We start from the raw sequence: 20,831 nt of genomic DNA on the forward strand, positions 1-20,831 counted from the left end.
GGTGCTCAGCCCTGCCTCCCCCTACCTGATGTGGCTCCCGGTGATGTGACAGTGCCACCAGCACAACACTGAGTCCTGGGCACATGCTGTGCTCAGGGTTGCTGGTTTGTCACACAGTCCAGAAGCCCAGCCCTGTCTGGCATCCCTGGGACCTTCTCATCAGTGGGAGTCTCCAAAGATATAAGGAGTCATGATGTCTTCTTTACTGCAGTAAGCCCCTCAGAAAGGACCAGGAGGACACTTCTCAAAATGCATCCTGATCCTGGGGTCCTCTCCTCTCCAAAATCCTCAAGCACTGCATGGCCATGCATCTTAGGATGCATCCACATCTCATTCCCTCCACCCTGGCCTGCCTGCAAACTTTACCTCCCTACTTGTCACAGGTGAGACAGGGTCGGGGATAACAATCTCACTTGCCTTTAAGTTCACTTTTTTTTTTAAATTTACTTCTTTAGGGCCCAGCTTGATAGTGTAGTGGCTAAATCCTTGCCTTGCATGCATCACGATTCCATACAGGAACCAGTTCTACTCCAGGATGCTCCACTTCCCATCCAGCTCCCTGCTTGTGATCTGGAAAGGCAGTAGGGATGGCCCAAAGCCTTGGAACCCCGCACTTGCGTGAGAAACTTGGAACAAGCTCCTGGCTCCTGGCTTTGAATCAGTTCAGCTCTGGCCATTGCAGCTACCTGGAGAGTGAACCATCGGACAGGTCTTTTTCTTTTTATCTCCTTTTCTATATAGGTCTGCCTTTCCTGTAAAAAATAAATGAATGAAATCACTTCTGTAGGGGCCAGGGACAGAATGCCAAAGTTACAAGATGGAGGACTGGCCTATTGAGCTACTGCAGAGGTCCCTCTGCCTGCAAGCACCAAAGTTCTATATGGGTTCCAGTTTGTGTCCTGGCTGCCTCATTTCTGATTTAGCTCCCTGCTTGTGGCTTGGAAAGGCAATGGAGGATGGTCCAAGTCCTTTGGACCCTGTACCTTTTCTCTTTCTATCTCTCCTCTTCTCTGTAAGTTGGCCTTCCCAATAAAAATAATTAAATGAACTGCACCTGGCGCAATGACTCAGTGGCTAAATTCTCACCCTGCATGGTGGAGGTTCATGTCCCGGCTGCCCCACTTCCCATCCAGCTCCCTGCTCGTTGCCTGGGAAAGCAGTTGAGGGTGGCCCAAAGCTTTGGAACCCTGTGCCTGCATGGGAGACCTGGAATTAGCTCCTGGCTTCAGATTGGCACCTAGTGTCTACTTTGAATGATGAAAGGATATGATCAATGAAAACTACCAATAAGTGGTGGAGGAATTGTTTGCTGGTCCAAGCCAGAATCACAAATAGTAAATCCAGAGCTAAGGAGATGTTCGGAGTCACACAATTAACATGCTTTGCAACATCACCTTTCTAATGATGAACCCACGCCTTCCCCCATCTAGGCCTAGGTGTAAATATGACAGAAGGGGACTCCAAGGGAGGAAAAACCCTAGACTTCCTGCCATAGTGGCAGAAAGGAAGGAAAACCCAAGTTAATGGTGGAGATGGGGTATTTCATGCACAATCTCAGGGAAGTTACTACAAAAGACTAAATGGTTTTCAACAGCATCTGATTTGGAATCTAACTTAGAAGGTGGGACTGATTAACTTCCTCCCATTCTAATGATAAGTTAATCATCTCTTTGTGACCCAGGGATGAGATTAGTCTGGACAATGTCTCCTAGCTTTTGTTACAGCTGAGACGTGAATTCCTATGCTAATTCTACCTCTTCTGTCCTTCCTCAAGGACAGAGGCTGTCCTTGCTCTGGGGAGTTAAGGCATGGGGAGAAATACAGTTATATATATATTTTTAAAAGATTTATTTATTGTTATTACAAAGTCAGATATACAGAGAGAAGAGACAGAGAGAAAGATCTTCTGTCTGATGATTCATCAACGGACCAGTGCTGCATGGATCCAAAGCCGGGAACCAGGAACCTCTTCCGGGTCTCCCATGTGGGTGCAAGGTCCCAAAGCCTTGGACCACCTTTGACTGCTTTCCCAGGCAACAGGCAGGGAGCTGGATGGGAAGTGGAGCTGCTGGGATTAGAACCAGCATCCATATGGGATCCTGGAGCGTTCAAGGCGAGGACTTTAGCCGCTAGAACACACTGCTGGGCCCAAGTTTTACATTTTTTTTTTAAATGAAATAACTGTACCAGGGACCAGAAAAACCCTAACTGCCTACTATCTTGACTCCTCACACACTTCACCCACATGGGAGACCCAGAAGTTTCTGGATTCATACTGGCCCAGCTCCAGTCACTAAAGCCATTTGAAATGAGAACCAGAGGATGAACGACCTTTCTCTTCCTCCCACTCTCTATAACTCTGCCTTTCAAATAAATGAATGAGTCCTAAACAAAACAATAAATAAATCTTAAAAAAAAAAATGTGCCCTGTCCACCAGCCTAAACAACAGAGGAGGAAGTAGAAACAACAGCTAGGAAGCAGAGGAAAGCGAGAATCTATCACTGAACAAGCCAGTTCCTTCAAAGTCTGCTTTTGTTGCATATTTTAAAGATTTGTTTATTTTTATTGGAAAGGCAGATTTATAGAGAGGAGAGAAAGAAAGATCTTCCATCCTCTGGTTTACTCCCCAAGCAGTCACAATGGCCAAAACTGAGCTGATTCCAAGCAAGAAGCCAGAAGCTTCTTCCAACTCTCCCACATGGGTACAGGGTCCGAGGTTAGGAGCCATCCTCTCCTGCTTTCCCAGGCTACAAACAGGGAGCTGGATGGGAAGTGGAACATCCTGGACTAGAACTGGTGCCCATATGGGATCCCAGGTGTGCAAGACAAGGATTTAGCCACTAGGTTATTAAGCTGGACCCTGCATGAACTCCCACCTGCTGGAGAACTTCTCAGATTCTCAGAACAGGGGGTGGTTATCACTGTGGCTCAGCAAGTTAAGCTGAGATCTGTGTTCCCGGCATCCCAGGTACACCTGGGCAGCAGGAGGTGACTAGGGCATTACTTGGGCCCCCTTCATCCACTTGGGAGACTTAAATGAAGTTCCAAGTTTCTGGCTTCTGCCTGGCCATTCTAGGTTGTTGCAGCCATGGGGAGAGTGAAGAGTGATCCAGTGGATCAAAGATGGATCTCCATGCCCGGCAGGGTAGACTGGAGGCAAGAGTCCTTGCCTTACACGTGCCAGGATCCCACATGGGCACTAGTTCTAATCCCAGCAGGTCCCACTTCCCACCCAGCTCCCTGCTTGTGGTCAGGGAAAGCAATTGAGGACGGCCCAGAGCTTTGGGACCCTGCACTTGTGTGGGAGACCTGGAGGAGGCTACAGGCTCCTGGCTTCAGATTGGAACAGCTCCAGCCATTGCAGACACTTGGGGAATAAATCAAAAGACAGAAGAGTTTCCTCTCCATCTCTCCTTCTCTATGTATATCTGACTTTGCAATAAAAATAAACAAATCTTTAAAAACAAAAGCTGGGTCTCCTCTCTGCCTTTCAAATGGATGTTTTTCTTTAATCCTACAATGGGCAGGGTTGGGCCAGATGGAAGGCAGGAGTTAGGAACTCAATCTAGCTGCCCCACAGGAGTGACAGGAACTCAGTTACCTGAGCCATCACTGTGGCTTCTCAAGGTCTGCTGAGCAGGAAGCTGGAGACAGAGATTAACTGCAGGTCCTCCAGTATGGGATATGGGACTCCTCACAGGCATCTCAACAACCAGGCCACACGCCTGCCCTGACACTTTAGAAAACCGGTTAGATAGGGATGTTTATGCATGTGGCATCCGAGTTGTGAGAATTCACTTAGCCCTTTGAATTTACAATGTGCCTGTAGGTAGTAAAGGTGGCAAAGGGGACTCTCCTCCCGGGTCCTCCACTGTGCAATTTTAGCATCTCTAGGGCCATCCAGTCTGTGCCTGTCACATTACAAACCAGGGCACTGCAGGGCAGAGAAAGAGCACCTCAGATTGCTTGGCTCATTAGGAGCAGAAGCTAAGCCCAGACACCAGGCCTCCCAAATCTCATTCCAATGTTCTCTTAATCCAATTTCATGGCGACATACATTTGGCCATGAGAACACAACAAAACAACGACAAGGGCGAGGCTTAGGCCCAAGGGGTGGCACAGGAAATGGCCAGCCAGAGTACCTGCAATCAGGAGCGGGAGAGGGCGGCTGGCCAGCTGGCCTCTTTCTAAACCTAGGCTGTAATTCTAAGTAAACTGCAAGTCTGGAGATTGGGTTCTAGGTTGTGTCATTGGGTATAGAAGCAAGCAGCCAAGACCAAAGCACAACTGTGTCTATTAGATGATCTGTGTGCCCGTTAGCTTCTGGACAGTCAGGCCTGCTGGGCAGCAGGTGTCCGGGCAGTCTGACCCTGGCTTCATTACCCCAGTACAGGCACACCTACCTCCTCACCACAAAGAAGTGGAGCTGTTCTAAGGGCTCTTCTCTGCGCTCCCAGAATACTGCAGTGTGCAAACTGCCCACCCACTTTGGGGTGCCTTGGGAGTTTCTCTGTGACAGTTTTCACAATACTTGCACAAAGTCAGCTCTGGAAGTGTATCTGTCTGCTGGGCCTACTCCTGACATCACTGTCTGGTTCTCCAGCGGGTTGAGGTGGCCCTGCTTGAGTCCAAACATTGCCAGCAGCTGAGGGACACTGCTATCGCATGCCTGGCTCAGGATGTGGCTGTCACCCCTTCTGGATGGGTTTGCAACAGCCCAGGAGGCATGGAATAGTCTCCTCCCCAAAGCCCCATTCCACAGCAGGAGTGGGGCTGACACTCCCAGGTGCTTTTCCCATGGTGGGCAGACAGGAAGTGTGCTCTGTGGAGACCAAGCCAGAGAACCAGCCCGGCGCTATGGCCTAGGGGCTAGAGTCCTCACCTTGAACGTGCCAGGATCCCATATGGGTGCTGGTTCTAATCCCGGCAGCTCTACTTCCCATCCAGCTCCCTGCTTGTGGCCTGGGAAAGCGGTCGAAGATGGTCCAAGACTTTGGACCCTGCACCCACTTGGGAGACCTGGAAGAAGTTCCAGGTTCCCGGCTTTGGATTGGCACAGCCCCGGCCACTGCGGTCACTTGGGGAGTGAATCATTGGACAGAAGACGCTCCTCTCTGTCTCTCCTCCTCTCTGTATATCTGACTTAGCAATAAAAATAAATCTTTAAAAAGAAAAGAAAAGAAAGCCAGAGAACCAACATTTGCTCCCAGAAGCAGCCACACAAATGCCCACAAAAGCATATGGCAAGATGTAAAACATCAATGACAATCCTAAAGGGATGTCATCTTCCTGCCTGTTCCAGTAGTTATTACAGATACTGCCCAGGGGCAGCCAAGGCTGGGGGTGGCCTTTGCAGAGGGCAGACTGCAAATGCAACATGCAGGGGCCCTGTTCCAAAGGCTACTCTCTCTCAGCTTCTACCTCAGCGAAGACTGCCACAACCAAGGACACACCTGTGGCAGTGTGGGCATTTTGCACATGGCCAGATGCTGTTATCGGCAGCATGGCCCACCAATAGAGAGACTGGCGACATAGGAAAGTGATAATCCATATGGGGGAACAGAATAGTAATTACGTGGCGAGAGTGCCCAGACTTTTTGTAAGTGAAAAACCAAGCTGTAAAACGAAACTACAGTGTGGTTCCATTTGTGTAATGGGAAAAGAAACCATGAAGCACAATCATACTCACAGAGAAGGATAGAAAGTGGTGATGCATCCGTCACAATGCAGTACCAAGTACCTTCAGGGTTTTTTTGGTTGTAAGATTTATTTGCAAAGCAAAGGGACTGGCAGTCAGGGAGAGACAGAATCTGCTGGTTCATTGCTCAAATAGCTGCATGAGCAAGGGCTGGACCAGGCCGAAGGCAGGAACCAGGAACTCCAGCCTGGCTCATGCATGGGTGGCTGCTGTCAGAAGCAGAGCTGGGACTCAAACCCGGGCACTCAGGGACAGGCTGCAGGCATAGCCCAATGAGCTGGGCAACTCCTACACTGAGACCAGCTGAGTGAGCCTCATTAATCCACATGGCTCTGAGCTTAGGATGGGTCAGCCGTTCAGCATGCTGTTGTCTGCATCTCCTGGCACCAGCCCTGGAGGTAGAAGCTCCCAGAAACCCTGAACAAGCTCAGGGTGGGCAAAGGCAGAGAACAAACTGATTTGTTCCCGGAGATGAGGATGGTCAAGTCTGTACACATAGGAAGCCCTCAGTGAGGCAACCTGGCTAAACAGTGCTGCAGATCCTGGCTCCCATAGCAAGGATGTCTGCTCACCCCTGCTTCCCACTCTTCTGCAGCCATGCCCATCAGTCTTCCTGAAGAAGGACAGCTTAGAAGTCAGGCCAGGGTCCTTGTCGTGGTGGAAACCCAGGACCAAGCTCCTAGAGACCACAAGACCAACCCCCCGACCGCTCAGCCAACCAACAGCCATTCCACCCATCCCACCGCCCAACTCAAGATCATCCATGGCAGGTAAAACATAACTTGCACATAGGAAATCCTTAGTGGAAAATACCTCCCAAACATTTATGGGGTACTACATCCAACAACATTAACAGTAAAAATTAAAGGAGTTCAGAGAAGGGCACAAGTCAGAGTGGGCTGCAGAAATCCCAGAGGGCTTCCTGAAGGAGGCAGCAGCTCTTGGGCTCAGGCCTGATGAATGGCTGATGGAGAGCAGAGCAGGAAGGAAAGCCGCGATGAAGGCCAGAGCGCAGTAAGGGCACAGAGAGATGCAGCCATCACAGGAGACCTTCCTCTGGGAGACCTGTAGTGAGGGTGTGGGTGAGCTGTGGGGGCCACAGGGCTGACAGCCAGAGGACATCTGACAGGCTGGGGAGCCAGCACAGGCTCCATGACCAGGCTGGCTCCCCCTGACTACTGCAGAGCATAATCCGTAAGGGGATTAATCAACAGGTGCAGGGAACCGGAGACAGGGCAGACAGGAGACAGCAGCTCTCGGCCTGGGCAGGAAAGCGTCACTTTCCTCATTGACCTGCTTCCAGTTTCATTCTTTGGGGGGTATTCGAAGTCTCACTAAATGTGGACTGTAGGGCCTGGCACAGTAGCCTAGCAGCTAAAGTCCTCACGTTGCACGCACTGGGATCCCATTTGGGTGCCAGTTCTAATCCCAACAGTCTCGCTTCTCATCTAGCTCCCTGCTTGTGGCCTAGGAAAGCAGTCAAGGATGGTTCAGGGCCTTGGGATCTTGCATCAGATTGGGAGACCTGGAGGAGGTTCCTGGCTCTTGATCAGCATAGCTTCAGCCATTGCAGTCACTTGGGGAGTGAACCAGTGGATGGAAGATCTTCCTCTCTGTCTCTCCTCCTCTCTGTATATCTGACTTTCCAATATTGGAAAGAGAGGAGGAGACAGAGAGGAAGATCTTCCATCCACTGATTCACTCTCCAAGTGAGCACAACGGCTGATGCTATGACGATCCAAAGCCAGGACCCAGGAACTTCCTCCGGGTATCCCACATGGGTACAGGGTCCCAAAGCTTTGGGCCGTCCTCGACTGCTTTCCCAGGCCACAAGCAGGGAGCTGGATGGGAAGTGGAGCTGCCGGGATTAGAACCGGCGCCCATATGGGATCCTGGAGCGTCCAAAGTGAGGACTTTAGCCAATAGGCCACGGCGCTGGGCCCACAATAAATAAATCTTAAAAAAAAATCTTAAACAAAAAACTTAGGGTGCAGTGGAAAACCCAGAAAGGAAGGCAGGAAAGTAAAGGGTTCTCTTTCTCAATAACAAAGTCTGGCTGACAAGTCAGGGAGAAGGCAGGAAAGCTAGGAGGAGAGGCATGGTTGAGGCAGGAAGGCCCCCATAGGCAGAGCAGGTGCAGCCTCGGTTAGGAAAGCTCCTCAGCAGGATGCCTGCCCCCTTCTCAGCCATACCACCTGCCGATCTCAGCTGGCATCTACATCAGGACCTTTGCACAGGCTGGCTCCTTCTGAACTGCCGCCCCCTACGACTTCCCTGGATTTCAGTTTTTCCTCCTGGAGCTAAAAGCTGTATCTCGCTGCTGCTGCACGAATGACCACCCCCAGAATCATCCAAACCCTGTGCAAGGCCACAGTTCCTTTGGCGGCGACCGCGCACACCAGAATATCATGGCAAGATGGAAGCCTCTTGGCTTCTGGTGGCTGGCTCATTCAAGACATTCTGCCATGGGCCCGGCGCGGTGGCGCAAGAGGTTAATGGGCGCCGGTTCTAATCCCGACAGCCCCGCTTCCCTTCCAGCTCCCTGCCTGTGGCCTGGGAAAGCAGTTGAGGACAGCCCAAAGCTTTGGGAACCTGCACCCGCGCAGGAGACCCGGAAGAGGCTCCTGGCTTTGGATCGGCATAGTATTGGCCCGTTGCGCTCACTTGGGGAGTGAATCATTGGACGGAAGATCTTCCTCTCTGTCTCTCCTCTCTGTATATCTGCCTTTCCAATGAAAAAATAATAAAAATAAATCTTTAAAAAAAAAAAAAAAAGACATCCTGCCAGACAGCTATGAAGGGCAGGCACTGCAACCTGCACTGCACCTGCTAGCTGCAGGTGACACTGCCTGTGTGATGAAGCCTGGCTGCCCGGCAGGGGAGGTGAACAGGACAGTGGGGTGCAGTGGGACATCTGAGACCCCACCCGGACAGACCAGGGCTGCCGCAGAGGGGCTGTCAGGGGCAGGGGTGGGGTGTATAGAGACTAAGAATCAGGGTGGATGTTTGCACCCTTCCTTATCCACTGAAGACAGCCTGTCTGTCACTACTCCTCAGCCCAGGGCCCTGGAGGGCTTGCTGCCCTACTCTATGGCACCCTCAACCCCACCCCACCAAGCACAGCCCACAAAGGGAGAATGGCAGATGGGGTAGGGTCTGTCCAGCAACACAACATCTCCATTGCTGACATGCTGTGTTAGGACTCCTCAGACTGCCCCCCCGCCCAGCCCTGCTCTGAGTCTAGAGACCACCACGCAGCTGCACCGCTAGTGTTGGGCGCTGTGGATTCACTCACAGACATCTGCCACCGGGCACAGCAAACCCTGTTTTGCTCAGACGCCTCCACACTGCCAATCATGTGCACCTGCAACACTATAGTTCAGGGTCCAGGAGGGCAGAAGCTGGGGTTGGGTATGTGCAGCTGTCAACAAGAAAACCGTCCTTAGATTTCAGGAGAAAGCGTGATGCAGAGGACACAGATTTGTCATCTGGGCTGCTCCTGGGAGCAGAGAATTTGAAGGGCGGCCTCCACGTCACTGCTTGTCAAGAGTACAGTCTGAGGGACATGGGATAGCCGTGCCAACCTTCCTGCCCAAAATCTGCCCACCCAGACATCCCCCTGGCCCAGGAGCAAGTGAGAGAGCCTGCACAGATGAGGACTTAAAAGGCAGAGCCCAAATCCCAGAGGGAAGAGCCCCAGCTCCCAGAACTCCACCCTAAAGCCACACTCAAGCCCACAGCAGGGTGCCTCTCCTCCAGGACCTTGGACGGGCCACCCCTCCCCCAGCACCTCTGGGAAAGGCCTTCTGCTTTCTAGGAGCCCCAGGGACTGGAGACCAAGACCCTGCCAGAGCCGCGTTCTGGAGCAGCTCGTTCACTTGCTTGCTCCCACACAGCACAGCAGAGGCCTGGGGTCCAGTGGACGGCCCTGCCTGCAGCATCTCCTCTCCCATCAGGCTGCAGGTGAAGCTCCACCTGTCTCTCCTTGAAGTTTCTCTACCAACCCCGTCCAGGCAAAAGCAGCTTATCAAATCGGGCTGGAGGGGCTGGTGCTATGGGCTAAGTTAACACTTGCAAACAACACTCACTGGTGCAGCTCCACTTCCGGCCAGACCCCTGCCCATCTCTAATCCACCAGGAGCCCTATTATTTCCACCTGCACCCGACAGCTGTCTTCCCTGCTACTTCCGCCTGAGTCTGTGTGCAGTGTCCCCCACCCACAAACCTGCCATGGCTTCCTGGGACACTCAGAACTAAACCAGCCTCTGGTAGGCCCAGCCTGTTCCTCCTTCACCCTGGGCATGCATCTGTCAAAGGAGCCAGATCCTGCTTGCTGGGTTTCCTCTGCCTACAACATTCTCTCATTCGACATATGTCCCCCTCACACAGTCAGCTCTGCAGCCTCTAGACTTCAGATACCACCTCCTCCAAGAAGCCCCTCTTGACCACCCTGTGGAAAGTAGGTTTCCCGTGTTGGAATGTGACCCCCCCAAAGTCAGTAGGCACACATGCAAACGCACTTGCACACCGCAGCAGACACTGAATGAACCCATCACTGCCTGCAGTGGACCAGGCAGCTCCAAAGGGGGTACTGAGGCCCAGCCAGGGCCTGACAGCACTGACAGAAGGTGGCTGAAGCCAGGGGTCTGGTTTCCCAGCTCTGCAGGGCAGCGGAGGCCCAACACAGAGGGTGCCTCACCTCCCTTTTCCAGCGTGCCAGCCACTCGTCCCGCTTCCGCTTGCTGATGTAGTAGGGATCGCCCGCCTGGAAGGTGAGCCGCGGCATGGGCCGCTGGCGTAGGCTGGACTCCCAGCCCAGGCCACCCCGCAGTCGGCCCCGGGAGCCCTAGGGCAGAGACAACACACAGACGGGCATTACAGTGGGCACTGCCAGGCCCGCACCAGGGTTTGCTCCTCCTGCAGGGACTCTGAGGGGGACACCCATGTTGTCACCCACAGTGCCTGCTGCTGGCCAGAGAGAGAGGCCAGGGGTATGTGGGCAGCTGGGGGCCCTGACCACGAGGGGAGGTGCTGGGGTGCAGCAGGGGTGTGCCAGCTGCCTTCTTGTGGGGGGACATCTGGTCTCCAGCCCATTCCCCACCTGTCCCTCCCTGAGAGCTGGGGCCTAGCAGCAGCTTTGAGAATCTTTCCCCAGAGCTCCCAGGGGTGAAGAAAACACTTGCCTCCATTTTCATGGATTCCACATTGGTCTCCTTCTGTTCTTTGCCTGTGGAGAGGGAAGAACAAACAGGGTGTCGGCAGAGTCACAGGAGCGGCTTGGAGCCTTCCACCCCCAACCCTGCATGTGGCTGGGGTCCCTGTCCCCACCGTGACTTGTTCTGGGGTCCTGCATGATGGCCCCCAAGGACTCAGCCAGGCCTGGAGCAGACGGAGCACACGGGTCTGAGCAGAAAGAATATGGCAGTCAGGGCTGTGGCTTTCAGCCCCCTGAGCACTCCAGGGACACAGAAGGAACTCAACTGTCTCCATCTGTGGCTCCAGGTCACCTGAGTGCCCTTCCCAGAGCAAGCAGCAGGAGGGCCACTGGAAGGGCTGGGCTCAAGGGAGCCTGGCCTGTGCCATGTCCTCCCAGCCCTGAGGCGCCTGACGATGGACTGGGGCCCACTGGTGCATCAACCCAGTTCTACAGGTCTCTCTTTCTTGGCCTCTCAAAGGTTCTAGATATTTCAGCTCTACTGCCTCTTTTCCTCCTTCCCATGCCAGTTTTCTGCATTCAGCCTTCCACCTGGAAGACACAGGTTATGCCAGTGGCCTCCGGACCCCCGCCCCCACACCTGTTTCTCATTAAGTGGATTAAGGTTCCACAACCAGTTAGGCAATCACACACACAGGAAGTGCCAGAACAGGGCTGGGCATACAGTAGGTGTTTAATATGTAATACATGGCGGGGGGAGGTGGGGCCGTCTCCCTGGGCTTCCCTTCCCACAGTTCCTCACTTGGGGACACTTGAGGAAGAAAGCGCCCAGCTTCTCCAGCACACTCGGCCCTGGCCGGCAGCCCTCACACGCCCCCTGCAGGCCCTGGACCCCCAGTGCCCACAGCCGCCAGCCTCATGGCTGCCTGCTGGCTGACAAGTCCTTTCCTGGCCCTAGACTGCTCCTTTCTCTCATGCCGAGACGCAGCGCAACGCGGACCTGGAGCAGGAGCAGCGAGGACACTGTTGGCGCCGGCTCTGGGTAGCCTGCGATGGGGGTGGTAGCAGACAGCCCCCCAACTTTCACCTCCTGGCCTGGGGCCGGAAACCAGCGGGGTGGGGGTGGGGGTGGGGGTGGGGGTGGGGATGCTCTCTCAAGCCCCTCCCCAAGATGAAGACGACAGCCCAGGGCGCGCCGCGGTCTGAGGAAGGGAAGACAGGAAGGGCTGGGGCCTGGGGGTCCAGCCGTGGCGAGCGCGGAAGTACGTGTCTGCCACGGACACGCGTGTGGGCGGCCGTGGCCGGCCCGTGAAGCCTTATCTCTCTCCCTCAGCCCTCGGCCCTGTCTCCATCTCGTCTCCCCGCTTCCGGTTGCAGTGGGCTCCCCGAGCTTTCTCGGGGCTCGGCGCCCCCCGTGGCTCCCCCTAAGGCCGGCAAGGCGCTGGGCTGCCGGGAGGGGGCGCTGGGCTGCCGGGAGGGGGCGCTGGGCTGCCGGGAGGGGGCGCCGGCCCCGGGGCCGAGGCCATGGCGCAACCCGGAACTGCTGGGGCTGGGCGGCACTGGGGGGGCACCCGAGGCTGCGTCCCCAGCCTCCTTCTGACCTCGTTGGTTTCCCACCTGGACCCTGCCGGCTCTGGCACAGGACATTTAGGCGGAACCATTTATTCACGAGAAGGAAAGGAAGTCAGGGCTGCGAGCAACTGAACGGATGACGGAATACTGACCCAGTTACCTCAGGATGGCAGATGTGGGACTTGAGGCCTGAGGAGGGGAGTGAGACCCACAGTTCAGGGCTCTGGACCAGCGTGCCAGGGTCCTCTCCACTGCCCCACCTTCTCTTTCCGGATTCCACAGCCCCATGTGCCCCCAAACAGAACGAATTTTCCTTAGGCACGTTCTGACTTCTTTCTGGAATTTTCTCCCCCCCCACACAGACTGCGCCTGCCCAGAGGGAGCACGTTTGCGCAAGCGCACACTCTCCTGGCTGGCTCACACCGTCCCCTGGCTGCCTCCGGCTGGCTTGAGCCTGGAAGGGCCAGCTGCGGTTGCAGCACCTCCTCACTGCAGTCCATCTGCTGCTGGGCCAGCCCCAGGGGCCCTCCAGGATGGTCCTGACAGACCGAATGTGACCCTGGGGGGAGGTTAAGGGCCTCCCTCCTTGTTGGCCAGGGGCCTAGCATCTTCCTAAATAACCCCTGATCTGGGGACAGAGCACAGGCAGCTGCTAGTCCAGGAGGTCTGTGCTGACCCTAACCTGGTTCTTTCCTAGTGGAATAAGCTCGGGGTTCCTGTCTGGGAAATGGGGCCCATAAGTCTTCGTAAGTCTTCCTCCCAGGATCAGAAGGGTTTTGCAGACTTGAATAGACACAGGCTCTTTTATTTGAGTGTTGTTCTGATTCAGCAGGTCCTGGTGGGGCCTGAGACTCTGGATTCCGGTCCCCTGGCTCACAGACCACGTGAGTGGCAAACACTGAGAATGGTAGCAGGGATGCGAGCCTCGTTACCATGGCCACTCTATCACTAGCCCAGTGCTAAGGTCAGCGCAGGAGCAGTCCCCAGGCAACCACCTGCCAGACCAGGGTTGGCTGCTGTATATACTGCTCATCTCACTGTCTCCCCTCCTCCTCCTCCTGATTGTCCTGGCAGTGTTGGCCGGAACTGGGGCCCCTGCATGCACACAGGATGGTGTGCGGGCCACAGGCCCCTCCACTTTTACTGTTTTGGAGTTATTGAGAGAGGGAGGAGAATAGTGGAATGAGGGGAACTGAAAGGAGAAGGCAGCCACATTACTTCCTCTGGGGCCTTAGCATCCTTCCGCATCAGAACCAGCCAGCTGGGCATGTGTTTGTGTCAGCTGACCGCCCAGCGAGGAGCAGGCCCTGGCAGTCTCCCATAGGCCCCTGCCCAACCCCCAGCTGAGCTTTTGGGGGCATTCCCACCAGCTCTGACCCAGCAGAGGAATTCTTCCTGGAGCACTGGGGCCACACAGCAGTGTCAAAAAGACTTCCTGGAGGGTTTTTGCTCACCCAGAACACCAGAGGAGGCTGGGAGGCACAAGTCCAAGATTTGGGGGACCCCAGGTGTACCCTGTAGGGGCTTGGGGCCCGTGAACAAGTCACTTTGCCTTGGAAAATCTCCGTGTTATTTCCCTTCAGATTGGGATAACGGCACCTTCTGGGGCAGTAAATAAAACAACTACTGCAAGCAGTATAAGAAGATCCTGGCACCCAGTGGGGGCTGCACTACTGGGCAGATAATAAAGATTTGACATCACATTTAGATGTCAATCTCTTTGCTGAAAATAGTCTGTACTGCAGACGTCACCAGGTTTGGATCCACGCAAAAAATAAGAACCGCCAATTGATCAATTTCCTCATTCCATCATGAACCCAGGCTTGGAAGCAAGGCTTTTTGAAATTAAAATGCACATATGCAAAGCAACCTGGCAGGACCCCGGGAGGATCCTGAGGTGAGAACGTGCATGCGAGGAAGCGCTGTGTAAACTGCGAAGCCCTGTGCAAACGCTAGTTGTCCTCATTAACTGACATGTTTACAGCTCAGTTGGCCCTGAAATTGCTGGCTTAACCTGAAAGACAACTGTGGGCACTGTGCCAGGATGCCGGGGCCAGGCCAGAAAGTCCCTGATGAAGAGGCCTCGGCTGGGTGGTTGGTTCACAGGCCACCCCTCCCCAGGCCTACCCCTGCTTCTACCACCAATCCTATGTGCCTCACCCAGTCACAGCCAAATTTCATCCAAACCATGGCAGCATCAGGACACATGCTGCCCAACATGCCCTGTTCAGAAGCTGCCTAACCTGCTGGGCACCAGGAGCTACAGGTCATGTGGAAGAGCAGGTGGAGGCCCAGGCGAGAGCGGAGGCAAACTGAGGCACATAATCAACCAAGGCAAGCAGGGAGGGGGCGTTGGGGAAGGTGGCCAATAACCCAGCCTAGCAACCATTGGCATCATGCAAACCTGCCTTTGCCAGATCTAGCTTTTTTTTTTCCCCTCTGTGTATAAGATGCCAGAACTCCAGATTTTATGGGAAATTTCTTGATTTTTAAATATTGGCAGCTAATTTTTAAAATATTTGACAGGCTCTGTGAGCCAAGTAAACCATGTGTATTGACTGTATTCAGCCAGGAATCTGGACCACAGCCTTGCTGAGCAGTCCGGTCGTCAGAAAATCCAGAGCGCCCACAGGAGGCTGCCCATTGGGCCGGGCACTCACCTTCTGTAGGGGCTCCTCGGCCCTCCTTCGGAGTGCAGCAGCCATTCTCCACCGCTCTGGAGGCTTCAGGTGGGGCCTCGGCGGCACCCTGTCCTTCAGCAGGGGCCCCGCCCTTCTGCGCCCCAGCAGGGCTGCCCTCCTCCGGCTGGGGCTCACTCCGCTTCTCCAAGTCCCCATTGGGTAACAGCTCGGAAGGGCCTGAGTCCTGGGCCACGGATGGGGACTTGGAGGTGGCCGCAGAGTCCTTGGGCGTGTCGCTGCTTTCCACCTGGGAGAGGAAGGAGACAGGGGAGGGTTAGGGCCATGGTCAGAGTTCCCTCCTGGATCCTGACACCCATTCCCTTATACCCCCCTCCACTCTGCAAAGCCAATGAAAGTGATGAGGCACTGCTTGTTGCTGGCCAGAGAGCTGTGCTGTGATTCTGCACACAGCACCCGAGGATTCACGTTCAGGGTCAGCCTGAGCCTTTGACACCAAGGTGTGTGTGGGCTTCAGTAAGAGACAGGAGAAGACAAGGGACGTTCCCAGGTCACTTCTGGGAATCCTGGGGTGGCCAGGTTTCTGTGCTCCAAACCTTCCTGGTCTCTGGGTACCAAAGACGCCCACAGCCTTCCACGGCCCCTCTCCTCCCCTGCTTGGATCTCACCCCCAAAAGACAAAAGCTCCAGCTCATTAGCAACACACAGTCTATAGCAACACCTCCCAAAAGGACATGCATGCCTTCACCCTGGAGCCTGAAAACCGAGTTGGCTAAGCTAACAGAAAAACCAAGGATGAGCCCAGGGGCCGGTACAGTGGTTCAACTGGTTAATACTCCACTTTACAAGTGTCAGAATCCCATATGGGCACTGGTTTGTGTTTCGGATATTCCATTTCCCATATAACTCCCTGCCTGAGGTCTGGGAAAGCAGTTGAGGATGACCCAAAAACTTGGGACCTTGCTCCCTCATGCAAGACCTGGAAGAAACTTCTGGCTCAGGGCTTTAGATTGGCTCAGATCCAGAAATTGTGGCCATTTGGGGAGTGAATCAGCAGATCCAAGATCTTTCTCTTTCTGTCCTTCCTTTTCTCTATAAATCTGGCTTTCCAATGCAAATAAATCAATCTTTGCATGGCTTTGCAAGGACAGAGGGCATGCAGGATTACTGGTGCCCTTTGTGCTGTGCTGTCTGTGTGTACCCTGTCCTTGGCCCCCTAGATCCAAGTGGCCAGGACATCTTGGGAAGAATGGAGGTGTCCAGCTTGGAGCAGGAAAAGGCAAGAGTTCCTGCCTTTGGCATTCTGCCACCCCCTGGACACCAAGGGCACTCAATGCTCCTGGCCTGCTCATTCACTTTGCAGAATGCCTGACCAGGATTGGCTAAGCAAATGTCAGGTGAGGCACACACTTACACACAGCTTTGGTGTCCCCATTGCCAGGGTAGATGGCCAGGCTAGACCATGGAGTTTCAGAGTTTTTTGTTTTGGTTTGCTTTTTTGAAAGAGTTACAAGAGAGAAGGAGAGACAAAAACAAAGAGGTCTTTCATCTACTGATTTACTTCCCAAACAGCTGCAATGGCCGGGGCTGTGCCAGGGCAAAGCAAGGAGTCTGGGTCTCCCATGTAGGTGCAGGGGCCAAATACTTGGGCCATTTTCCATTACTTTCCCAAGTGCATTAGTAGGGAGTTGGATGGGAAGTAGAGTAGCTGGGACTTGGACCGGCACTCATATGGGATACCAGCATCGCAGGCAGTGGTTTAACGCCCCTATTTCACAATGCTGGTAAGATATAACCATGGGCGGGCCTGGCGGTGTGGCCTAGCAGTTAAAGTCCTCACCTTGAACGCCCCGGGATCCCATATGGGCACCGGTTCTAATTCCGGCAGCTCCACTTCCCATCTAGCTCCCTGCTTGTGGCCTGGGAAAGCAGTCGAGGATGGCCCAAAGCCTTGGGACCCTGCACCCATGTGAGATACATGGAAGAAGTTCCTGGATCCTGGCTTTGGATCGTCATAGCATCAGCCGTTGCGCTCGCTTGGGGATTGAAACATCGGATGGAAGATCTTCCTCTCTGTCTCTCCTCCTCTGTAAATCTGACTTTCCAGTAAATAAATAAATCTTAAAAAAAAAAAAAGATATAACCATGGGCAAGTTACATGTATACACACAACACACACCTCAGATCCAAAACATGTTTCCTGAATGGGCCTGCATGGCTCATGACACTCTGCTTGCCCTGTCACTGGGCAGGCCAGGTGGACATCGCTCCACATCTGGGCATGAAGGCCTGACTCGTGGGGGATCTGCGGGGTACAGATGGCTCCCTGCCACTGGGCCTTCATTCAGGCTGATGTGCTTTTTGTAGTAGGGAACACCTTGCTTCCATGACTACATGCACCTGTGTGCTTCTGCAGGTCAGAGTACCAGGTATGCACTGGCCAGTCTAAATTGCCCGCCTGTTTAAGTATGAGGAGATACTGCCTGGTTCTCTCCAGAAAGTCATGCCACCCAAGTGCACAGCCTCAGAGAGTGGGGCTGCTCTCCTGCATGGCCTGATCTCCAAGGCTGCTTTCACTTGGGGGGGTTCTAGAACTGAGTCCCCTTTGTGATCTGGCAAGGAGCACCCAGAGGTGGCAAGTAGGGACCAGGACCTTAGACAAAGCTCGGAGCAGAACCACGGGCCTCCCAGGTCTGCCTTCCTCCTTGCCAAGGCACCTGGGCCCAGGAAACAGCCTGAGAGAGCGGAAGCAACCACACCAGGCAGGCTGCATGGGGCAGCTCAACTCTGGGGGATGCTAAAAACATGGACCCTTCTTGACCACTGGGGCAAGAGCTGCATCAAGAGAAGAGGGAGTGGGGTGGGAGGCAGAAAGCCTACACGGAGGCTTAGCACAGCCAGAAGGCCAGAGGCAGGGGTGGCAGTGAAACAAGTCTCATCTTTAAGGCAAGCAGGGCACCTCAGGCCCAGTGCTCCTCCCTGCCACCTTGTAAGCTGCACAGCACAGGTGGCCTGGAGGGAGGGGGGACACATCCATGCCTTAGCAGTCACCTTCCAGGGTCCAGCTGGGTAAGCATCCCAATCCCAGGACACAGCATTACCAGGGAGGCAGGTGTGGGTCCCATGGGTTCTGAACCCCACAGAGTTGCTCAAGGCAGCCCCCTACCCCGCACTGACACTCGCTTCCTGTCTGGGGACTTCACGGCCCCCTCCCACCTGGGGACTCACTTCCTGTTGACTGCTAGCTCCAGAGCACTGACACCCAAGAGTGCCAAGTCCCAGCACACTCTGAGCCCCCGGTCACTGAAGCAGGCAGAACAAGAATCTCCCAAGGCCATGGCAGCATCTCCTGCACTGGAGGGAAGCTGGGACCACCAGGAGACTGTTATAGTCCTAGGCAGCTAGTTCAGGGTCACCAGCTCAGAAGCCACTTGCCCCACCCTCCCAGGTGGTCTCTTCTGCCCACCTGTGATGCTCACCTATCATCACCTGGAACCTGAGAGGAACAGTACTGTGTTTTTGCATAACCACTTCCCTTGCAAGCTCCCATAAAGGCCCCATGATTGGGAGGGGCTCACTCTCTTGGTTGCAAGCTTCCCTAGTACCTGCTTGCTCTCTGGCTTCCTGTGGACAGATTCTGAGGACAGGTGGCCCCGAACACGGACCCTGTGTGTCTGTATTCCTTACCCTCTACTCATTGCTTGGGCAGGACTGAAGATGCTAATACTAAGATGCTTTGTATTTCTAATTTATGTACTTTCAGGAGTTCCAGGAGAGGTGAGGCCTAGCAGTAATGGAATATGGACAGAGAAGCCAGGAAAAGGTGAATGCAGATTTCTAAGTGTTTCTAGGTTGTTTGCTGCATGTCTCTTAGGATAATTTATATTGCTGGGGAAGCTGTAACATAGGTCTTCAGTTGAATGGACTGGTTTCATGGTAATGACCATTTGTTCCTCTCAGGGTTTTAATTCAGACTGGGTTGCCACTGGACTTGCCATTTGCTAATTTCTAGTGGGCTCTGTTATCATCATGCTTGGTTAACAAAGACTCCTTAATCCACCCTAGACTTGTCTGGCACAATCTCTCTCACACCTTGCAATGAAGATACAGGGGATGCAGACACTTGGCACAGCTCCAGTCCCAGGTTAGCTCCACAGCTGGACCTCACCCCCCTACCCTACTATCCCATCTGTCCACACCCTCCGCCCTATGTTCTGGTTCTGATGAGGCCAGAGTCAGCCGAGCACTAGGCTTAGGGAGAGCTGTTGGGCCCTGCCAGGGACCACCCTTGACCTGTCGTCCCCATCAAGCACCACCCCTACGGGGCTGGCATTGTGGCATAGTGGGCTGAGCTTATTCTTGCGACCACTGGCATGCCACATTCTCATGCTGGCTGAAGTCCCAGCTGCTCTACTCTGATCCAGCTCCCTGCTAACGAGCCTGGGAAAGCAGCAGGAGATGGTATAAGTGTTTGGCTCCCTTGCCACCCCCGTGGAAGACCTGGACTCCTGACGTCAGCCTGTTCCAGCCATGGCTGTTGCAGCCCTGTGGTGAGCAAACCAGCAGATGGAAGGGGAGGAGACGCACTCAGCCAGGCCTGGACTTTCCCCACTGTCTCCCACCTCCTGCAACCCAAGCCCTCCTGCAGCTACTTTCTTCTGGCCCCAGCAGCTTGTCACTCTTGGAGGCAGGGGCTTTGTTTGATCCAGCAAGACTGACAGGTGCAGAATCAGTATTCCCAAGTGATTCATGACAGCAAAACCAGGTTAAAAGTGAGACCCTGTTCATAAACATGGAATTGCAGTTGCCTTGTCAGAGGTAACTGGTAAACCCTGTTTCAGCTCACTTTTATTTTGACTTTGGGGAGGGCAGGTGGTCCCCCCAGGGCAGACATTTTGCCCTGTTTCCTTTGGCCACTCGGGAAGTCAGAAAAGGGGTTGCAGCTACAGGCGATGATTCCCACTGCTTCCGTGGACCTATGAGTGGGCAGGGGAGGACGCAGTGGGACAGCAGTGGGGAGCAGCCCCACTTGCATTCCCTGGTAGGGACAACTGCAGGGGTCACGCCTCATTCTGGGTTCAGACCCTGCCCGTGCCCTCAGGGGAGCTCTTGGACTTCTCCACCTTTCCTTCTCCTCTGTGACCTGTCACCATCCTCCCCCAGGAGCAGCTTTCAGTGGCCCTTCACTGGGGGCCAGCTGCACCTTTGGGGACATTTTTGGCAGTTTTGGAGGAGTGTTTGCACCAGTGTGCTAGACCAGCCCCCATGACAAGGAGTTACCTCCCAAATGTTAGAAGTGTCTGAAAAGTCTTGGGAAGAGTAACAACCCAGGATTGCTTTGTTTTAAGGAACGTTTCTGTAAAACATTTTTTTAAATTGTAAAATATACCAGTTTACCTGCTATCAGGTGTATATTAAGTGTGTTCACATCTCTGGACCCCAAGTAGTAACTGGGTCCCATGAGCAGGATTCTATTGTCTTCTAAAGACACACACAGACACAGATGCATACACATAGACGTGCACCCACCACACACACAGATGTGTACACATGAGTATGCACATACAGATACATACAATCATGCCCATATGCACATACACATATACCATACACATACAAACGCACACACAGATACATAGATGCATGCGTGCGCACACACACACACAGATGTTCGCACACCCCTGGCAGGGATTTGGGTTGGGCCCTGGCTTTTGCAGGCCATGGTCTCAGCCCCGTCCCCCCCCCCCCCCGCTCCCAGCCTCCTAC

General features: G+C 54.0%; 1 protein-coding gene across 1 annotated transcript in view; it reads right to left on the bottom strand.

The window, feature by feature from the left end:
* DNMT3A (DNA methyltransferase 3 alpha) overlaps positions 1–20,831 on the bottom strand; it is an 88,546-nt gene that overhangs the window by 27,012 nt on the left and 40,703 nt on the right. The window contains exons 4-7 of the mRNA XM_040992929.1: positions 15,087–15,354; positions 14,026–14,028; positions 10,883–10,926; positions 10,399–10,545 (exon numbers count right to left, since the gene is read on the bottom strand). Coding sequence (XP_040848863.1) covers positions 10,399–10,545; positions 10,883–10,926; positions 14,026–14,028; positions 15,087–15,354 — 462 coding nt within the window. The remainder of the gene's footprint in view (positions 1–10,398; positions 10,546–10,882; positions 10,927–14,025; positions 14,029–15,086; positions 15,355–20,831) is intronic.

This window comes from Ochotona curzoniae, unplaced genomic scaffold, assembly GCF_017591425.1.
Source record: "Ochotona curzoniae isolate NIBS_2020 unplaced genomic scaffold, NIBS_Ocur_1.0 contig_883, whole genome shotgun sequence".
Classification (NCBI taxonomy): domain Eukaryota; kingdom Metazoa; phylum Chordata; class Mammalia; order Lagomorpha; family Ochotonidae; genus Ochotona; species Ochotona curzoniae.